The 19,479-nt window shown below is 44.8% G+C and overlaps 1 protein-coding gene across 5 annotated transcripts in view; it reads left to right on the top strand.

Moving 5' to 3' along the window:
• Positions 1-19,479, top strand: part of SRGAP3 (SLIT-ROBO Rho GTPase activating protein 3) — a 220,478-nt gene that overhangs the window by 108,252 nt on the left and 92,747 nt on the right. For all 5 annotated transcript variants that reach the window (XM_005288493.5, XM_005288492.5, XM_065550842.1 and 2 more), the window contains one exon: positions 11,840-12,035. In XM_005288493.5, the coding sequence (XP_005288550.1) occupies positions 11,840-12,035 (196 nt within the window). The remainder of the gene's footprint in view (positions 1-11,839; positions 12,036-19,479) is intronic.

Raw genomic sequence — 19,479 nt, 5'->3', positions numbered from 1 at the left:
TGTACTGAATAGGTTTGAGGTATAGACACGTTATTTCATATCCAATGGATGTATTGTTCTGTTGGCCTCTCATCAAGGTCAGCGCTGTATAAGGAAGAACTGTAGCAGTAATGAGCCATTTCAGTCTGAGTTTTGGTTGTGCCCATTATGGATACAGCAGCCAGCTGTCAAATGCTGAACTGAGTCTAGATCTGAATATTTCCCAAAGTTCAGGGGTTGTTCACATCTAGGTGTTGGTTTTGAACCCCTCTCTACCTATTTTCTTTTCCTTGGTGCTCAGATATACTAAATTTCATTACAATTAGTTATGACACCAGGAGGATTCTTCATGCAAAAGACACAAAGAGCAATTTTCTGATGAGGCAAGATCAGCACAGCTCCTATTGGCTTGGGCAGGTGGAAGCCTAACCTGCCCTTGTGCAGCATGTAATAGACCTGCCCTGCATGGACCATGACGTTTTGCTTTCCAGTCTCGGTTGCAGTAATATGCAGGACACATGCATGCAGTGAGCTCAGCTACCAGGCAGGGTGCTCTAGGAAGAGTCTGCTCTGGGGTCTGGCTAGCAGTTGGGTATGTTGGGTGCTAGAAGCAGAGGGGAAAGTTCTTTTGGAGTAATCATTTAAAAAAAAAAGGGGGAGGGGAAAGAGAGAGAGAGAGAGGCTGGAGTCTAAAGCAGGTGGCTGGCTACTCTCCTACAAAGCCTACAATGGATCTCACTTGCCCTCCTAAGGTGTTATGAAGAGAACATGGTATAATGAATGGACCAAAGTGAAAGTTGTTTTAAGAAAACCATTTTGAGTCTACTCCATTGACTGCTAGAGAAGAAATCTCCAGTCCTGTAACTAATGCGAGCCAGCAACTTAAAATGGTTTCAAGTAGAGTACATATGATTGGACTGCACTAATGAGCTTGCTTTTCTGTTCAGCACAAGGAGGATTCCACATAAGCTGCCTTCTTAACTTTGGGGTTACTTTTCTTTTTTCAGTGTGTTCACTGTTTTCCAGGATCTTTTGCTTTTTCCGTGACTGTTGCTCAGCCCGCAGCCCCCAGTTCCATTATTGCAGACATTATGTTAGCTGATAATGAGGTTTCTGCAGGTGTCCTCCTTCCTCCACATTCTTTGCAGCTTTTACAGTTCACCTGCCAGGCGTTTAAGAAAGTTCACACTTTTGAGATCTTTGCAATCTAAAGGGTATTATTGAAAAAGATCAAACTCTCTTTCTGGTTATTGTAATGGCCATTTTAGTCTCCTCAAAGATGTTTTACCAGGGCTCTCAAGAATTTTAATGGCTTGAAAATTGTCCATAAAGCTGTGAACAGGAAGTTCATCTCTCAGCAGTATACAGTATTTTTGGGAGTCTTTTTTTCCTGAATGTCTGACTGTTCTTTGCAGTATTGTTGTTTAATAATATATCTGTTCAGGAGCCATAGAGGCAATTTCAAGTGAGAATTTCCATTCACAGTGAAACTTTTTTCTGCTTTCACTTAGTTGTTTTCTTAGTGGTGACCTACATCCAGTGTTTTACTGCATCTCCTGCTGTTCTCGCACATACAGAACCCTCCTTTAAATTTGCCATTGGAGCTGTCCTCAGCCAGTCCTACCTGGCCAAGGTTAGATTAAAAAAAAACCGCACGTATGCACTGTGTGTGTCACGTCTACTTCACATGGTTAGTCCACATAGAGGACAGGAGAGCGCTGCTGCTACCAGTTCAAGTGGTAGAGGCACACGACTTCAGTGCTGGAGACCATAGGTTTAAACTGTGCTGATGAGCAAGATGTGGAGAAACAAATAGTTCTTAAAACAATAAAAATAAAAAAGGTTATCTAATCTAAAGTCGCCTGCCACTTTCTCAATGATATTTGCCCTAGGTCCTTGTTATTGAGAGTCAGAGGATAATGTAAGTGGAAATAGTACTGGGAATTACACTAATGAGAGATAGTAAGACTTGGTTACTGTTGATGTCAAGGAGGTTATTGGATGATAGGTCAACAGAGTCAGGAAAGAAGAGAATCTGTCACCCCAGATACCTGTAGACAGTCCCAAAATCGAAGGGTCGAAAGAGTAAGACAGGAAGGACTTAATTCTGTCGTTAATTACACCTTCCAGTTGCAGGAAATTGATCACATAGGCCAGGGATCCCAAACTCAAATCACCAGGAGGGCCACATAAGGACTAGTACATTGACTGGAGGGCCACATCACTGACACCTTTTCATATAAAGGTACAAAAGCCCCCCCAGCCCTGCCCCCACTCCACCCCTTCCATGAGGTCCTGTCTCTTCCCACCCCTTCCCCGCCGCCATTCCAACCCCTTCCCCAAAATCTCCACCCCTGTCCTGCCTCTTCTCCGCCTCCTCCCCCCTCACTCCTGGAAAGCGCTAAGCGCCGCCAAACAGCTGTTTGGTGGCGGGAAGCTCCTGGAGGTAGGCAGAGGAGTGGGGACACGGCGCGCTGGGGGCGGCAGGGGAGGAGAGCTTGGCGGCCACAGGAAACAACTCTGGGGGTACTGGGAGCTGCTGCTGTTTGAGACTGCAGGCTGCGTGTTTGAGACCCCTGACGTAGGCTTTGTCCAGATGATCCCAGTCGATAGTGGTTGTAGTGGAATGCTAAGCTATTATACTATTTAGTCACTAGGTGGCACTATGTAAAATACCTGATTTAAATGAACCTCAGCTGTACTTGGCAGAGCATTAAAGGATCTTGTGATGAACACATCTGGTGTATGTCAGCAAGCTCAGTAGCCAGTCCATATCTGGCACAGAGGAACATGACATGGAATCCGGAGTAAACGAAAAACAGCAACAGAAGTTGCAAACAGAAGGAACAAATCAACAAAGGTTGCAGGATCTCACCCGCATGCCACTTTTCAGTGCCCCAGAGAACTTCAGCTTTGACAAACCTTCAGAATGAAGAGACTGGAAACAATATTTTGCAAGATTTCACATTGCTACCAAGCTGCACAAAGACACTGGAGATGTACAGGTATCATCTTCCATTTATGCTATGGGGAAGCTAGCAGAGTATGTCCTTTAAATCCTTTGACTTTACTGAAAACAGGCACAAAGATGACTCTGTGATGTATACGTTAAACCTCAGAGAAATGTGGTTGATGCAAGAGCATGTTTCCAACAGAAGAATTCAAGAACCAGGGAAAAATGTTGCATGTTTTATATGAGCTCTGCAGACGTTGGCTGAAAACTGACATTTTCATTTTTTGAATTCCCCAAAATCACAGAGACAGGCTGGTTATTGGGTTAACAGATTCAAAACATTTCACAGCAGCTACAATTTAAGAAAAAATTTACCTTAGTCATAGCTATACAGTTATCAAAAGAGTCAGAATCAGTCAAACAGAACAAAAGCCAGGACCAACTTGACAAACCTGAAACTAGCTTAGAAGCTAAAAACAGACTCTTGAGTGTTAAAAGTCGTTATCAAAACCCCCTGAGGCAAGGCGAGAGAACTCCCAGGCTAAGAGAGACAAATTCCAACCTACATGCACAAGGTGTGGAAGGAATCCTATCCCAAGAAATGATGCATATCCAGCCATAGGTGCACGGTGTAATACATGCATGAGATATAGACATTTTGCAGTTGTTTGCCATACCAAAGCAGTCAGGGAGTTGACTCATATTGTGGACAGTGGACCACAATTCACTGCAGCAGAATTTAAATAATTCCAAATGAAATATGACTGATCATATTAATAGCTGCCCCTATTATCTATAAGCAAATGGGGAGGCCAAGAGAACTGTACAGATAGACTAAAAAAAAAAAAATAGTCCTGCAGCAGGAAGATCCATTCCTCACTCTTCTGAGTTACAGATCAACACCAATAGCGGCTACTAGAGATAGTGCAGCACAACTGCTGAAGGGAAGGCAACTCAGAACTACTGTTCCAACTCTGGGGAAAAAAACCTGTTTCCAAAGTGGCCAGACATGAAGAGAGTCGCCAAATCAGATAAAGATAAGAGCTTATGAACACTTTTAGAACAGATGCCACTCAGAGAATTGCCAGGTCTAGAAGCTGGTGTCCATGTTCATGTCAAATTGGGTGGAGAAAAAGGATGGACAACTCCAGCTGTTGTGAACAAAAAGCATAAAGCATCCAAAGCATATGTGATTAAGACTGACAGTGGAGAGTTCAACAGAAACAATCAACATCAACAGTTTGTTCCTCAGAAAGAGAGCAGTCAACAGGGTAAACGCGAAACAAGAAGACAACTCAAGGATTCCAAATCAACCACAGCCAGTCATTGCAACTAATGGACAGCCAGATGACCAAGTTTGTGTGTTTAGGTCATGTCATTTGAAAATCAGTACGATTCAGAGACATTTAACAGACTCACACGTACTGAACTTCAAAGACAACGTGATAGTGTAAATATTGTAAAGGATAGGAATGTAGAACTTAAAGGGAGAGATGTAATGGAATGCTAAACTGCATAATACTGTTCAACCACTAGGTGGCATTGTGTATAAAAGTCTTTATTTAAATGAACGTCAGCCATACCTGGCAGAGCGTTAAAGGATCTTATGAACACATCAGGTATGTATAAGCAAGCTCTGTGCCCAGTCCATATCTGGTACAGGAACATGACAGCAGTGATGCCCAATAATGTCTGGGTTGGGTGTTGGATCCCCACAGAAGTTACTCAGAAAATGAGAGGCTGCAGGATTGAAACAAATATTGGTCCACCAACATTTCTCCAGACAGCCAGAGCATGAGATAGACCATCCCTTCCCTACTCCAGCAGAAACCCGAGAAAAGGAGATACATGAACAGAAATTAGAAAAGCTGCTTGACTGTGCTGTGGACCTTCTCAAATGAACCAGCTTAAGTCAAACAAATGGGCTGTGGCATGTACCGCAGATGTACCAGTAGCTGTATGTGCACATCTGTCAAAACAGCTGTTTCAACTTGTAATTTCTAGCTAGCCAGTGAGCAGCAACTTGAAGAAAAAAAAAAAGAGCAGGTTCCCAGCAACTATGTACAGAACTAGAGAGCGTAGGTGTTCCTGGAGATTGTTACTAATTCACCATAAGAGGTCACAGGCATAAGCAAGAGACGCTGCTCTCACACTTGATTTTGTAGCTCCTTGGATTTTCTTTGCAGCCTAGTGGCAGATCATTAGGTGGGGAGTTAGACAAGCATAAATAATACCACCTGATACAAATTCTCTAGTGCTTGTTTGCTCTCCATACACTCTTCTTTAAACACCAGTTGGTAGGGGTGAAAGTGGGCAATCTTGTTGAAACGCCTCTCAGATCAGCGACGAATAATAAATTGCTGGTATGAGGTGACTTAAATGTGTATATGCTGACATGTTGAGCTTTTCATGGTTCTAGGGTGACCATATTTCCCAAAGGGAAAACTGGATATTGTGCAGGGCTTGCCTGAGCCCCCCCGTCCCCTGCCTGGGGCTGACAGCCAGAGGCACCCTGCCCCCAGGGGCTGACAGCCCAAGCCCTGGCACCTAGGGTTACCACCTTTTGAAATGTAAAAAAACCCAGCAACCCCTCTCCTCTTTCCCCCACACAAGGCAAGCCCATTGTAACCCCAACAGCAAGGCAATTTTGCAAACCCCACTTCAACAGCCACTTATAGTGACCCAACCCCCCCCCCCCCCCACACACACACACGATGCGCTTGCGTGTTGGTGGGCAGACAGCTACTGTATTTTCAACAGTTTTGATCTGTTCTCGCTTAAACTGCGGAAGTGGGAACACTGCAGCATCTTCAGCTGGACGCCGGAAGTTTTAACATTGGATATCCCAGTGAACTGTGATGCTAATGCAAATTTTTAGATGCATGTAAAATAACCCCCGGGAGATGAAATTATTTTCCTGACAACTGGAAGAATCCATAAGAAAACCAGCCAGGCCGGACAAATACCAGCCAGGTGGTAACCCTGAATGTTCCTTCATGCCCCTAGGGAGGTGCACTCCACTTTTTTTGGCAAAACTGGTCGGTTGGGACAAATGTCCAAATTTGCCAAAAAAGTCGGAACATCTGGGACAGGGCTTAAAAAGGGGACTGTCCTGGCCAAAACAGGATGTATGGTCATCCTAACTGGTTCTGTGTCTAATTATTTCAAGCACATCTGAGGCCCAGGAATTGTTCCATATGTTATATATGCATGTTGATTTTGGAGGCTTTTTACTGTGGCCACCACTAAAGGCAAGTCAAGTTTTCTATGAAACTTTTAGGAGTGTTCTTTTGATAAACCATAACCCTCCAGTAACACTGGGCAGTGCACCAGAAGCAGAAGTGGTGGCAAGCTCTCTTAGCTTGTGTTTGGTAAGCGATACGAAACAAAGCCAGATAGACTGGGATGCATTCAGTACTAGTGACGTAGGGCAAACTGGCTGTTCTTGTTGATCATCTTATCCTAATAGGATTAAGATAGGATATTGTCCCAGCCTTACAAAGTACTATGACTTCGTGATACTTCAAAAAGATTGAGGACTGGCATACAAATATACACACACACACACACACACACGCTCATGTGCATGCTTGTGGGCTCACTCTCATGTTGTTTGAGATGTTGAAATGATATTGTTGTATTATCTTGGTACAGATCATTGAGCTTCCTTTTTGGTGATATAATGATTTCATGCTCTGTATGTTGGATAGTATTTTTTAGATTGCTGTGGCCGTTGTAGTCATTCGTGATCTGTCATGCTAACCCCAGGGAAAAAGCCCAGCCTGCCCATCAAACAACAGATGTTCCCAAGTAGCAACTTTCCTAACCCACGTCTGTTTATTTCCTTTTGAGTTTAGGCTGTGCCTCTGGTATTATGCAGTCTGTGACATTTTAACACGATACAGTCTGGACTCAGTACATCTAGAAAGTACAGCTACTGCTTGCAGGCACGGAGGGATCCAGTCAGCAAAGCACTAAAGAGCTACATTTTGGGCCGTATCCTGCCACTTCCTGCAGGACACTGAGTGCCTTTCACTCCCATTGAAATCAGTGGAAGGACAGGATGCTACCCTATCGCAGGAGGTACTCTGAGTTTTGTGGCATTGGGACACCAAGAGTAGATATTAAAAAAAGAATCCCCATTGCCTGCCACAAAGGTCCCCTTGTATTAGTCTCTCCTTTGGGCAGGGCCGGCTCTAGCTTTTTTGCTGCCCCAAGCAGCAAAAAAAAGCGCCGCCTCCCGAGCCCCCCAGCTGAGCACCGCGCCGCCCCCCAGCCTTGCTAAGAATGCACTGGAGCTTGCCAAATGACGTTTCCTGGAACTGGTTGGGAAATTTTTCATTAGAAGAATTTTCCAACAGGAAATGCCCTTTTCACACAAAATTGAAAAATTTTGCTGAAAACTTTTGATTTTTCCATTGGGTAAATTAAAATGACTGCTCCCCAGCTGCCTGCAGAAGGCTCTTGCCAGGTTTGCTTTATGCCTGGGAGGAGTGGTATATACGCTAGAGGGTAGGGATAGGATACAGAGAACCTAGACAAATTAGAGGATTGGGCCCCAAAAAATCTGATGAGGTTCAACAAGGACAAGTGCAGAGTCCTGCACTTAGGACGGAAGAATCCCATGCACTGCTACAGACTAGGGACCGCTAGGCAGCAGTTCTGCACAAAAGGACCTAGAGGTTACAGTGGATGAAAAGCTGGCTACGAATCAACAGTGTGCCCTCGTTGCCAAGAAGGCTAACGGCATTTTGGGCTGTATAAGTAGGGGCATTGCCAGCAGATCGAGGGATGTGATCATTCCCCTCTGTTCGACATTGGTGAGGCCTTATCAGGAGTACTGTGTCCAGTTTTGGGCCCCACACTACAAGAAGGATGTGGACAAATTGGAAAGAGTCCAGCGGAGGGCAACAAAAATGATAAGGGGTCTGGAGCACATGACTTATGAGGAGAGGCTGAGGGAACTGGGATTGTTTGTTTAGTCTGCAGAAGAGAAGAATGAGGGGGGATTTGATAGCTGCTTTCAACTACCTGAAAGGGGGTTCCAAAGAGGATGGATCTAGACTGTTCTCAGTGGTAGCAGATGACAGAACAAGGAGTAATGGTCTCACTTGCAGTGGGGGAGGTTTAGGTTGGATATTAGGAAAAACTTTTTCACTAGGAGGGTGGTGAAGCACTGGAATGGGTTACCTAGGGAGGTGGTGGAATCTCCTTTAGAGGTTTTTAAGGTCAAGCTTGACAAAGTCCTGGCTGGGATGATTTAGTTGGGGATTGGTCCTGCCTTGAGCAGGGGGTTGGACTAGATGACCTCCTGAGGTCCCTTCTAGTCCTGATATTCTATGATTCTTACAGACAGGCATGAGGGAAGCTAAACATTTCCATTTTAGTTCTACCAAAATATAATTTTTCTGGAAATCCCTTCCACTTTGTGGTGTTCGTGCTGGCAGAACAAAAAGCCGCAAATTTACGTTATACGTGCCAAAGCATTTGAACTCCAGAAGCATCCCAGAATATCGATCTTCCTTTGCTGTCTTGCCAACGTGCCACTTTGCTGATAATGAAGCCTGTGAGATGTGCTGTTGAAATGAAATTTCAGGGCAGTCAGTTCAATGAGTCTTGATGCAGCACTTTTCCCAATAACGACAAATTGCATTTCTGCTCTGTGTGTGTGTGTGTGTTCAGATTCGCTTAGCGTAGTGGATAGGCTGGGACTTGCAATATCCATGTGACTTGGGCTGTTGTCATGATGGAATGTAATATGTCCTGTGTTGTGAATGAATGGGACAAGTTGACTCCTGGTGTTGCGGGTGCAACTCCACTGACTTCAAAAGAGTAAATCTGCAAAAAGAAATTGGGCCAGATCCTCTGCTGGTATAAATCAGCCTAACTCTGATTTTATTTGCTCTACAGCGATTACATATCGGCTGAGGATCTGAGCTACGACATTTTTAAAAAAATCTACGTTTTTCTCACTAACATTAAGAGTAAATAGCTCTGTAGTGAGTTGGGCATTATTATTTATACTGCAGTAGCACCAGAGGCAATCAGAATCAGGGCCCATTGTACTGTACAATTGTTGGTGCCTGAGCAGTTTACAGACTAAGGGTTGAATCACCCCTCAGCCTGCACGACTGCTCAGGGGCATAAGGAGGAATAAGAAGCCGGTGATCTGGGAATAATAGGGAATGTGTGGATCCTTGGCTCCATCCCCAAAGCACTGGGCTGCGGAGGTTAGCCACTGCAGGAGGGTTGGTTTGTAAATTTCTAGCCCTCTGAAATAAGGGGAGAACTTAGCTAATACAAAGGGGAAGGGATGGGAGTGGCGATTGAAGTCGTTTTGTGCTGGTATTAGGCCAGCTGCAATTTATTGCACCCTTTAGAGCAATGGAGGAGCAGGCAGGGAATTGTGGATCCCTGAGTCATAACGCCTTCCCTAAGATGCTCCTGCCATGCCGTCCCTTACTATGAGCTGTGTCCTTTTGTCACAATCTACACCCGAGAATGACAATGTAGGAGATAAGAATTCCAGCTCAGTACATAAGATATGGAGGATACAGGCTTAATGCTGTACTTGGCTATTAGCTTTTTGCAATATACAATATGCAGACGCATCCTATTCAACTTGGATGCAGGCAGCTAAATTGATTGAGTTTTAAAAAATCTCAATACACAAATCTCAGTAAAAATAAATTATGTATTTTAAAAATGTCCTCCGTATTTTTAAAATTTCTGCAGATGGCTTGGCTAAAATGGTTCTAGGTTGTCTCCTGCATCATGTAGGACATTTTCTTCACACCATTCCTACTGGGGAAATTATACGACTAGATTTTGAAGGTTTAGGCACATGCAGTTGTCTGCGTACGTTTGTCAACACCTGATATGAACACACAAATCGGATATCTGCACATGCTAGATAAAGTGCCCAGCTGGCCCCGTGCATGTGCATACTTGGCTACAGGCCTGTATGTTTAGGTACACGCAGTTGTGTATGTCTAGCTTTGAAATTCTGGCCTCTTAGGATATGTCTGCACTGCAGCTGGAAGCGAGCTCCCAGCCTGGGTCGGGCAGGGTTGTAGTCAGGTGGCTAGCCTGTGCTGCCACCCATGCCATGCAACATTCACACTAATTTTAGCACACAAGCTTGTGCTGAGCTAGCAAGTGTCTGTCAGCCCGGGCTTGGAGGCATGCTCCCAGTTGCAGTGTAGACATACCTTTAGGGAACAGGCTTGACCCCCATGAGACAGGGAGCAGATGCTAATCTCATGAAACATTTTCATCTTTAGCTTCCGATTCTAGCTTCCTTTTTTAGGTGCCTCCATTGTGCAGCTGCCTTCTTTAGAAGTCTCCGTGGCTGGCTCTAATTGTTGTCACTCTTAAGAAATGTTCCCTGCTATCTAGTCTGATTTTTCTTTTCTTTCTTTTTTTCACTTCAAGCTCTTTGTTTTCTCCTTCAAGGGCTCTTCCCTCCCTCCAGGCAGCAAGCATAGTTGCAGTCTCTGAAAGAAAGAACAATCACTTCCTGCTTATAGTCTTCCCAGACTTTTCACCCCTTTAAAGAACCATTAACAAAAATCCTTGGCTATAAACCTTTCAAACGTTTTAGCAGCAATTGGGAAGGTTTGTTTTCCTCATACCCACACCCAGTGCCACAGATGCCATAATGCTTGTCTTGTGCTGAGAGGCAAATTGTCTAATAGGTTGAGTGAGCCATATTTTCCCTATGCCAATTCTGCTTGCTTAGCTTCCAAGAATCAGTCCTGTTTAAGAGATTTCCAGCCTCAGTTACATTTATGTAAGAGCCTAAGAAGTGGGAGTTGGAAAAAATGCAATTGATCTTTCACAGCACAAGATAAAAGTCTTGTCAAAAGGAAAATGGTAAAAGGAAACAGTACTTCTTCAGCATATAAAAAGGAGATACATCATATAAAACAGACTTCGCCGATAGTTCTGATTTGCCGAAGAGGATATTTTACTTAATATGGCTGATGTTATCAGCACAGATAGAACTAGATCAGTGTCAGGATGAAAGCACAGATTTATCTAATTCTTAAAGAATATTAATTCATGTAGGATATAATAGGTGTTAAAATACCATCGTGATAGGTGTGGCACAGATACATTAAAAACAGAATTCTCTCTCTCTCTCTCTGTCTCTCCCAACCCCATTTCTGTTTAATACATTGTATATCAGTCACTTGGGTCCTGAAGACTCTCATGACCACATCGCTGCAAATCATCATTAAGCTAATCATTTTCACAGGATTCTATGAGCACAAATTTGGAGGGCCTGAAAGGCTTTCTGGACCTTCTCCCCTTCGCTTACTTCTCAGCCAAAACACAATGTACAATTCAGTTGAAATGCTAAATGACCCAACAGTTATATTGGGGAAATGAACAAAAATAAGGACCTTGCATTTGAAGGGGAGCATCGTTATGTTTTTGGCCTCCTATTGTAGTAGCCTTTAAGAAGTCAACATTTGTCAATAGGTATCAGTGTTATTTCCTATACTAAGAATATGAAAGTACTACGAATATTACAAAAATAGCGGTACAGTTTTCGTGTTATCTAAGACAACTGGACAGCTTTTAAAGTCAGCCACCTATATACTTGCAATACTGTATATTCTACAAGGAATAAGCTTCCATATGAGACTGATGGGTCAAATTCTGAAGTCTTTGGTCAGGGCCCAATCCAGTGCCAATGGAAGTCAGTGGAAAGGCTTCCATTGACTTCAGTGGGCTTTGGATTGGGTGTTGAGCCCATTAATGGGAGTTTTACTCTAGTAGGGGAACGTAAGGACTGCAAGGCTTGGGGCAAAGCAAGTGAAGACAAATCTCATGTAGGGCCTGTTGCATTTTGCTTGTGTAATGCGTCTTTCTCTCTCTCCTTTTTTTGTGCATGTTCAGAAATCCGTACCCAGTTGGTGGAACAGTTCAAATGTCTGGAACAACAATCCGAATCCCGGCTGCAGCTCCTGCAGGACCTCCAGGAGTTCTTCCGCAGAAAGGCTGAGATAGAGCTGGAGTACTCCAGGAGTCTGGAGAAACTGGCAGAACGATTTTCTTCCAAAATCCGCAGCTCCAGAGAACACCATCAATTCAAGTAAGCACGGACTTCCAGGAGCATGTGGGTGCTCCAGAGCCTGAATCAATAACTAACATTTGGTTGTGGCTGCAAAGTCCAAATGTTGACTAAAATTAATAGTGATTGTGCTACAGTGGCATTGTTTTGTGTTTTCAGCCTGGAAGGGTCATGAGAAGTGAAATCAAGAATCAGGTATTGTGCAGTACAGTCACACTGAACTTGCTGCCTCAGTTCATTTCTTTTAACTCGTTTCTCCAAACAGTACTGTCAAGTATGTGAACCTCAATTTTTTTCCTCTTCTCTTCCCCCTCACCCCCCAAAAGAGCATAAACTCAGCCTCCATTTTCTGTGTCTTCACTTCAGTTAGTGCCAATACTGTCAGGTACATTTTATAGGACTTGATTTGTAGATGCACTCAAGTCATTATTGGTTAGAGTGCTTTAAATTGCATTTGGAGATATTTGCAGACTCAAAATTGGAGGCAACTTCTGAAAATTGAGTTCACTAAAGTATTTGTATTTTTAAAATATTTGTCTATTACACACGCGCATGAACGCACACGCGCATGAATGCACACGCACAATGTGCTGAAGCTAGGTAAATTCATCTTGGAAATAAGGTACACAGTTTGAACAGTAATTAACCAGTGGAACAACTTACCAAGGGATGTGGTGAATTCTGCTTCACTTGAAGTCTTTTTAAAATTAAAAGCGGATGTCTTTCTAAAAATATGCTTTAGCTGAACCAGAAGATATGGACTCAATGCAACAGGAATTATTGGGTGAAAGTTAAAGCCTGTGTTATACAGGGGGTCAGACTAGATTATCATAATAGTTCTGTCTGGCCTTAGAATGTATAAATACATGTACATTTTCAAAAGCAGCTTGTGAACTCTCAGCCCACATTCTAAACCTTGGTTGCAAAAAACTTCAGGCAGAGTTTTAGAGTCTGGGGAGACTATTTCTTGGGTGAAGCTATTTAGTGTGTAACGTTACTGACTGGCCTGTACTATCATTCCAAGGCTCCATTTAAAAATGAGGTTATGATTGGAAGAATGACTCCCTGTAAAATGGGACTTCCTAACTTTTTCTTTTCTCATTGACTCAGCAAATTCAGTTTTGCCGAAGATCTTTGGTTGGGCACCACAAAAGAGGCTGCCCCAAATATGCACATACTCTTGAATTGGTCTCATGTTTTCCCTCCAGCAATATTTCCGGTGTTCTTTATGATGATTAGCTCACTCTGGCTGCCTGTCTTAGCTTGGATGTCTCGCTTGGCAGAACATGAGTGATGCTGTGTAGTGTATGCCACTTTCTAATGTGTGCCTTCCAGGTTCTGAACTCTAAGTGAACTGCATATAAATGTGTGCAGTATGAGAGAAGGATATTCATACTGTGTACTTCCAATGCAATTCTGCAGCGGAAATTCCTTTCCTTTCTCTCCCCTGGCCATAGCGTTTGTCTCTGTCTCTTTTCTGACAGCCACAGCTATGAAGTATCTTTCCCAAAATGATGCCAGTGTCATTCCATTTGTAGGCCAAGGACCATCAGCATGGTGTAGCTCCCATCCTAGGGACTTGGGCCTCTACCTGCATGATACACTTAACCTTTCTAATTCCTAGCCCCTTACAAACCCTTTCTTTTCTTCAGCCTCATGTTTCTTCCATTACAGCATGAGAAGTTGCTGCTTCTGCGGCTAAATTACTATATCTCATTTACTCCCCATTACTAAATCTTATTTAATCTATTTACTCTGACTCTCTAGGGAACAGGCTTTCATGGTTTATGCACAGGTCATAGATTGATCGATTCACATGTACAATCCCATTGGTTTGCTTGGTGGCTTTGCTGACGTTGCTGTGCCCTACATCAAGGATACCTGTCCCAGCAGGGGAAGGAGTTCGTGAGCACTGGCTACAGCAATGTGCTTGTGCTCTGTGAACTGGCGGCAATGGTGTTTTGTCATATGTGCATCTCCTCCTGGCGAGTGCCCTAACTGGAGCGCTGGGCAAGCTGTTCATTTGCCTGCGGGGAGTGTGGGTGTTGCATTTATTATGCTGAGATGATGCCCTGTAAGGTTCACGCTGTGGGGTGATAATACTTATTCACCTTTGTAAAGTGCCTAGTAATGCGCTTGCAGTGGCCACCCTTCGATGGTCAGCATATACACGAAGTTACCACACAGCAGGATGTGATAGCATGCTTCAAAGGAGGTTAATTTGAGGTTAGTGTGTCTGGATGGAGCTAATGGGATGGGCTCATATACAGCAGTGGTCACCAACCGGTCGATCACGATCGACTGGTCGATCTTGGAGACTCTCCCAGTCAATCGCGATCTCTGGCCGCTAAAAGTCCAGCAGTGCAGTGAGGTTACTGCTAAGGCAGGCTGCCTGCCTGCCCCGGCAACATGCTGCTCCTGGAAGTGGCCAGCATGCCCTGGGGAGTGGGTGGGCAGGTGTCTCTGTGTGCTGCAAGCACCGCCTCCACAGCTCCCATTGGCCGGGAGCGGGGAACTGTGGCCAATGGGAGCTGCAGGGGTGGTGTCTGCAGAGAGGGCAGCACATGAAGCCACGTGCCCCCTCCCCCCACCCCAGGGGCGCGTTGGCCCCTTCCGGGAGTGGTGTGGGGCTGGAGCAGGCAGGGAGCCTGCCTTAGCCTTGCTTCGCTACTGCCCGGGAGCCGCCTGAGGTAAGTGCCACCCAGCGGGAGCCCACACTCAAGCCCTGAGCCCCCTCCCGGAGCCAGCACCCCATACCCCCTATTGCATCTGAACCCCCTCTTGCACCCCAACCCACTGCCCCAGCCCTGACTTCCCTCTGAGCCAGCACCCCATACCCCCTCCTGCATCCCAACACACTTCCCCAGCCTGGAGCCTGCTCCTGCGCCCAAACTCCCTCCCAGAGTTTCCAGCCCCAGCCCGGAGCCCCCCGCACACTCCGAACCTCTAGGCCCCAGCCCAGAGCCCACACCTCCTCCTGAATCCCAACCCTCTGCCCCAGCCTGGTGAAAGTGAGTGAGGGTGGGGGAGAGCGAGTAACAGAGAGGGGGGGATGGAGTGAGAGGGGCAGGGCTTCAGGGAAGGGGTGGGGCCTCGGGGAAGGGGTAGGGTAGATCCTGGGATGCACTTAAATTCAACAAGTGATCTTGTGCGTAAAAAGTTGGGAGACCGCTGCTATACAGTGACATGCATGAACTGCATCATGAGAACTTGCGATAGGATGTTACCGCAGTCAATGGAGAGAGAGTGGGTGCAGTCACACTAAAGCCTAGCAAGGCTGTGGGGCTAAATTGTGCTTCCTTCTGTATACGAAGTGGCATATAGCTGCACCACCCCAAGAGGACTGAGAGCCCAGGGAATTAGTTGGGCCCCAGAGAGGCATAATTCCTTCCGTACTATCGCCTTTCTTCCCAGGGGTAGTAATTTGCTGCTGGTTCTGACTAGCTCCGCTCCACACCATCTCAGCTGTGTGGGTCAATGTGTTCTGGGATGGAGCCCACGTTCCTTCCATTCCCCACCCCTTTCCCTCTGCTCCTGCTTCTGGCTGTGCAGACGGAGCAGCCTCAGCCATGCAACCCCTGCTTTCCCCACCATGCCTGCAGCAGAGATGTGGGAAGGCTGAACAGGGCATGGGAGAGCATCTTGTTCCCCACTTGTACTTCAGTGCAGCTGTATGGGGCAGACTATGGTCTAGTCCTCAATAATGATGACTATTATGCAGTCATTATGTCTCCTTATTGACTGACTGTATTTCTCACCCTCACATCATCACACGCAAGTCCTTGATCGCCAGCTCGGAGCACAGATTGCTTCTTCCAGAAGCAACACCATTAGTACTCCGCTGATCAAGCGGTTGGAGAGTGTGGTGCATCAGTGATGCAATCAATAGCTCCCTGCTCAATTAGACATGTGCACATACACATGTCTGAGACTGTCCTCCAATTAAGAGTGTAACAGGAGGCAGTTCCAGGTCTCTGAGCTGCTATGCAGCGTACTTTCAATGAGCAAGAACCAGCTTCTCCACCCTTAGAACAGGATAGGTGACACAATCAGTCATATTTAACCTTCGACAAAGGAGGCTCTAAAATCTGCCTGTATTTAAAATGTCCTTAATAGAAATCATGTTACTATCCATGTGAGCTGGTCATGGAGTCCCACGGGGTAGAGTAAATCTACATGTCGTATCTGGTCATTATGGCTAAGGCTACGATTATGTCATGGATATTTATAGTACAAGTCAGGGACAAAATAAACAAAAAATCACAGAAGCCGTGACCTGTCCCTGACTTTTACTAAAAACATCCCTGACAAAATGGGGTGGGAGGAGGGTCTAGCATCCTGCCCCTCCCTGCAACGGCTGGCAGCTAAAAACCCCACTTCTTCAGATGCATCAGACCCTTACTCTATGTCAGATGCATCTGAAGAAGTGGGGTTTTTACCCATGAAAGCTTAGGCCCAAATAAATCGGTTAGTCTTTAAAGTGCCACCGGACTCCTCGTTGTTTTTGTGGATACAGACTAACACGGCTACCCCCGATACAAAGGGACGTGGTTCTTCTGCTCAGAGAGAGTTCAAAGTGCCACTGGACTTCTCGTTTTCACATCCTTTTGTTTTATTCTATAAGGGGGTTTGTCCCAAAGAGCTGTGCCATAGATCTCTTCCCCAAGGAGAGGAGGGAGGTGTCCTGTAGAGGTGGTTGAAAAACTTACAACAGATCAGTTTTCCATTGGAAAATGCAGTCTTGTCAAAATTGATATGTTTCATGGGAACTTGTTGATATCAAGGAATTTTCAATGGGAAAGTTTTCAAATGATTTGTTTTAACTTTGCCATTTTGAAAAACGTAAACATGTTTTCTTTAATTTCATTTTGACTTGTATTAAATATTTTACATTTATATGTAGTATTTAATATGGATTATATTTTATATTATAATGAAAATGTTTGGCGTTTCCATTCTGTCGTAGATTTTGAAATGTCAACTTTTGGTTCTGATTTGGAATGAAAACAAATTTCCAGATGTCAGAATTTCCCACAAAACAGACACTCTGTTTTTCGACTATCTGTAGTTGAGCTTTGGGTCTCAAAGTCTCTGGGCAAACGTGTATACCATCTACAGCTGGACACCCCATGACAAGGCCAGGTACTGATGTGCGTGCCCCATAGGCATCACATGGCTCCAAGTGAGAGTTAATCTTTTATTATAGAATCATAGAATATCAGGGGTGGAAGGGACCTCAGGAGGTCATCTAGTCCAACCCCCTGCTCAAAGCAGGACCAATTCCCAGATAGATTTTTTTTGTCCCAGATTCCTAAGTGGCCCCCTTAAGGATTGAACTCTCAACCTTGGGTTTCGCAGGCTAATGCTCAAACCACTGAGCTATCCCCCAATCATTTTACATTTATCCCCCAATCATTCTATATGTGTTAACACCTGATTTTAAGCACTGTAGCAAGCAAGTTTGCTCCAACAACACTCTAGAGTTGGAAGTCCAATCTGACAGACTGCATGACCCATGGGATCTTTTCTGAAATTAAGTAGGCTTAATAGAAATAAATGAAACAAACAAGAAAACTACCCCTCCACGTATAGTATTCCACAGTTTGCCACAGTCAGTCAGTCTGTTACTCTGCCCTCCACCCCCAGTCTTCTTCTGAAGCATCAGGTTTGGGCAGGATAATGGACTTGATAGAGTAAGGGTCTGGTCCAATATTGCGAATCTTATGTTGCTTGGTGTCATTGCTGGGAAGAAATAGAACGGGTCCAGAGGCTGTGCGAGAGAACCCAAATGAAAGGTGGAAACCAAAGTTTTTAGAAATTGGAGCAGAACTTCTGGCTCTGTGTAGAGCATCATAAAAATGAATAGCTAAAAGTAGACCTCCATCCCATGTGTGCACGTAATGGCTCTGAATCCTTCGGAGATGGGTGATCTCAGTTGTTACTGCTGTTAAAGCAACTCATTGCGGGTTCATTAGTTTTGGCAGCCAGATGGAGGTAGGAGTAGCATCTGGCGGATGGACTGAGCAAGCCCTGGAACATACTGTGAACGTCTAATTATTAGTAAGTTCCAAGCAAGTGCAGCTGGAGGGTGCCAATTGCCCTATGTTAATATAACTGCAAGGCTAAGATGGGAGCAGGCTAGGGGAAAGGTTCATCTTTGCCCTTTAAATGACATTTTGTTGGTTATTCCATATGAAGAAGAGAATCCTAGAAATTTAGAGATGGAAAATTCCTTTTTAGATCCCATCTAGTCACTTTGCCTCTCCATGCCTTGCTTCACTTCTCTCTGAAATGGATATAACGTATCACCTTTCTCACAGGGCTGTAACAAGGCTTCATTCATTAATAAGATTTATATTAATAACTTTACATCAGGTCTCTAAGCACTTAACAAAGGAGGTCAGTATCATTATCTCCATTTTACGGATAGGGAAACTGAGGCACAGAGCAGGGACTGGCATGACTTGTCATGGTCACCCAGTGGCAAAGGTGAGATTAGAACCCTGGTCGCCGGAGTTCTAGTCTTGTGTGTTTTCCATTAAACTACACTACCTCCCCTATAATACGCCTCCTCCCCTATAATACACCTCTACCCCAATATAACGCTACTCGAAATAACACAAATTTGGATATAACGCAGTAAAGCAGCACTCCGGGGGGGGGGCGGGGCTGCGTGCTCTGGCAGATCAAAGCAAGTTGGATATAACGCGGTAAGATTTTTTGGCTCCAGAGGACAGCGTTATATTGAGGTAGAGGTGTACATTATTATATGTATTAAGGCACTGTGTAGCGTTCTGGCACTCTTTTTAAAAATGCTCCCATCCTGTAGTGTTTGGTTTTTTTTCTGCTATAGTACCTAGTTATTCAGTGGGAATCTTCCTGCAGGACAGGAGCAATGTTCAAGTGTTAAGGCCAGTATAATCTTTTTTTTTTATTAAACGGAGGAGACTTACTCATAAGAGTGTGTTTAAAATGTCTTTTTAATAGTTTAGAGCTTGGTGAAAGCATCCTGCCCTCAGTGCTTGCATAGTAAACTAATTAATGGGAACGGCATGCTCAACTCAAAGGTGATATATGGCCCTGAGTGAGATGACCAAGGTGGCCACTTTCAAAGCTGAGTCTTCGGGCGATTTGAAGGCTGATTGAAACTGGAAACGTTAACTGGAATTGGAGGAGGGGACATGCATAGAGAGATCAGAACAGCTCTTTTTGTTTTACAGTCTACTAACCCTTCATCTTTCTGTTGCCCGATGGAGATGGAATCCAGTTTCCAGGACTTAAATCAGAGCAGAGTCCAGTAAATATTTTCAAACCTGCAGGAGCCCCAGGGTGCTCCAAGGGGCTGAAGCCCTGAGCTCTGGGAAATAGTCTGTGAGAACTTAAGCCCTGCCAGTCTCCATGAGTGCTCCGAGGCTTAGCCATCCTGTCAGTGCAGCAGTCTGCGCTGAATAGTGCCAGGGGTGGC

Source organism: Chrysemys picta, chromosome 7 (genome assembly GCF_011386835.1).
Source record: "Chrysemys picta bellii isolate R12L10 chromosome 7, ASM1138683v2, whole genome shotgun sequence".
Lineage (NCBI taxonomy): Eukaryota > Metazoa > Chordata > Testudines > Emydidae > Chrysemys > Chrysemys picta.
Note: the sequence above shows the minus strand (reverse complement) of the source record. Positions and strands in the feature narration are given on the sequence as shown.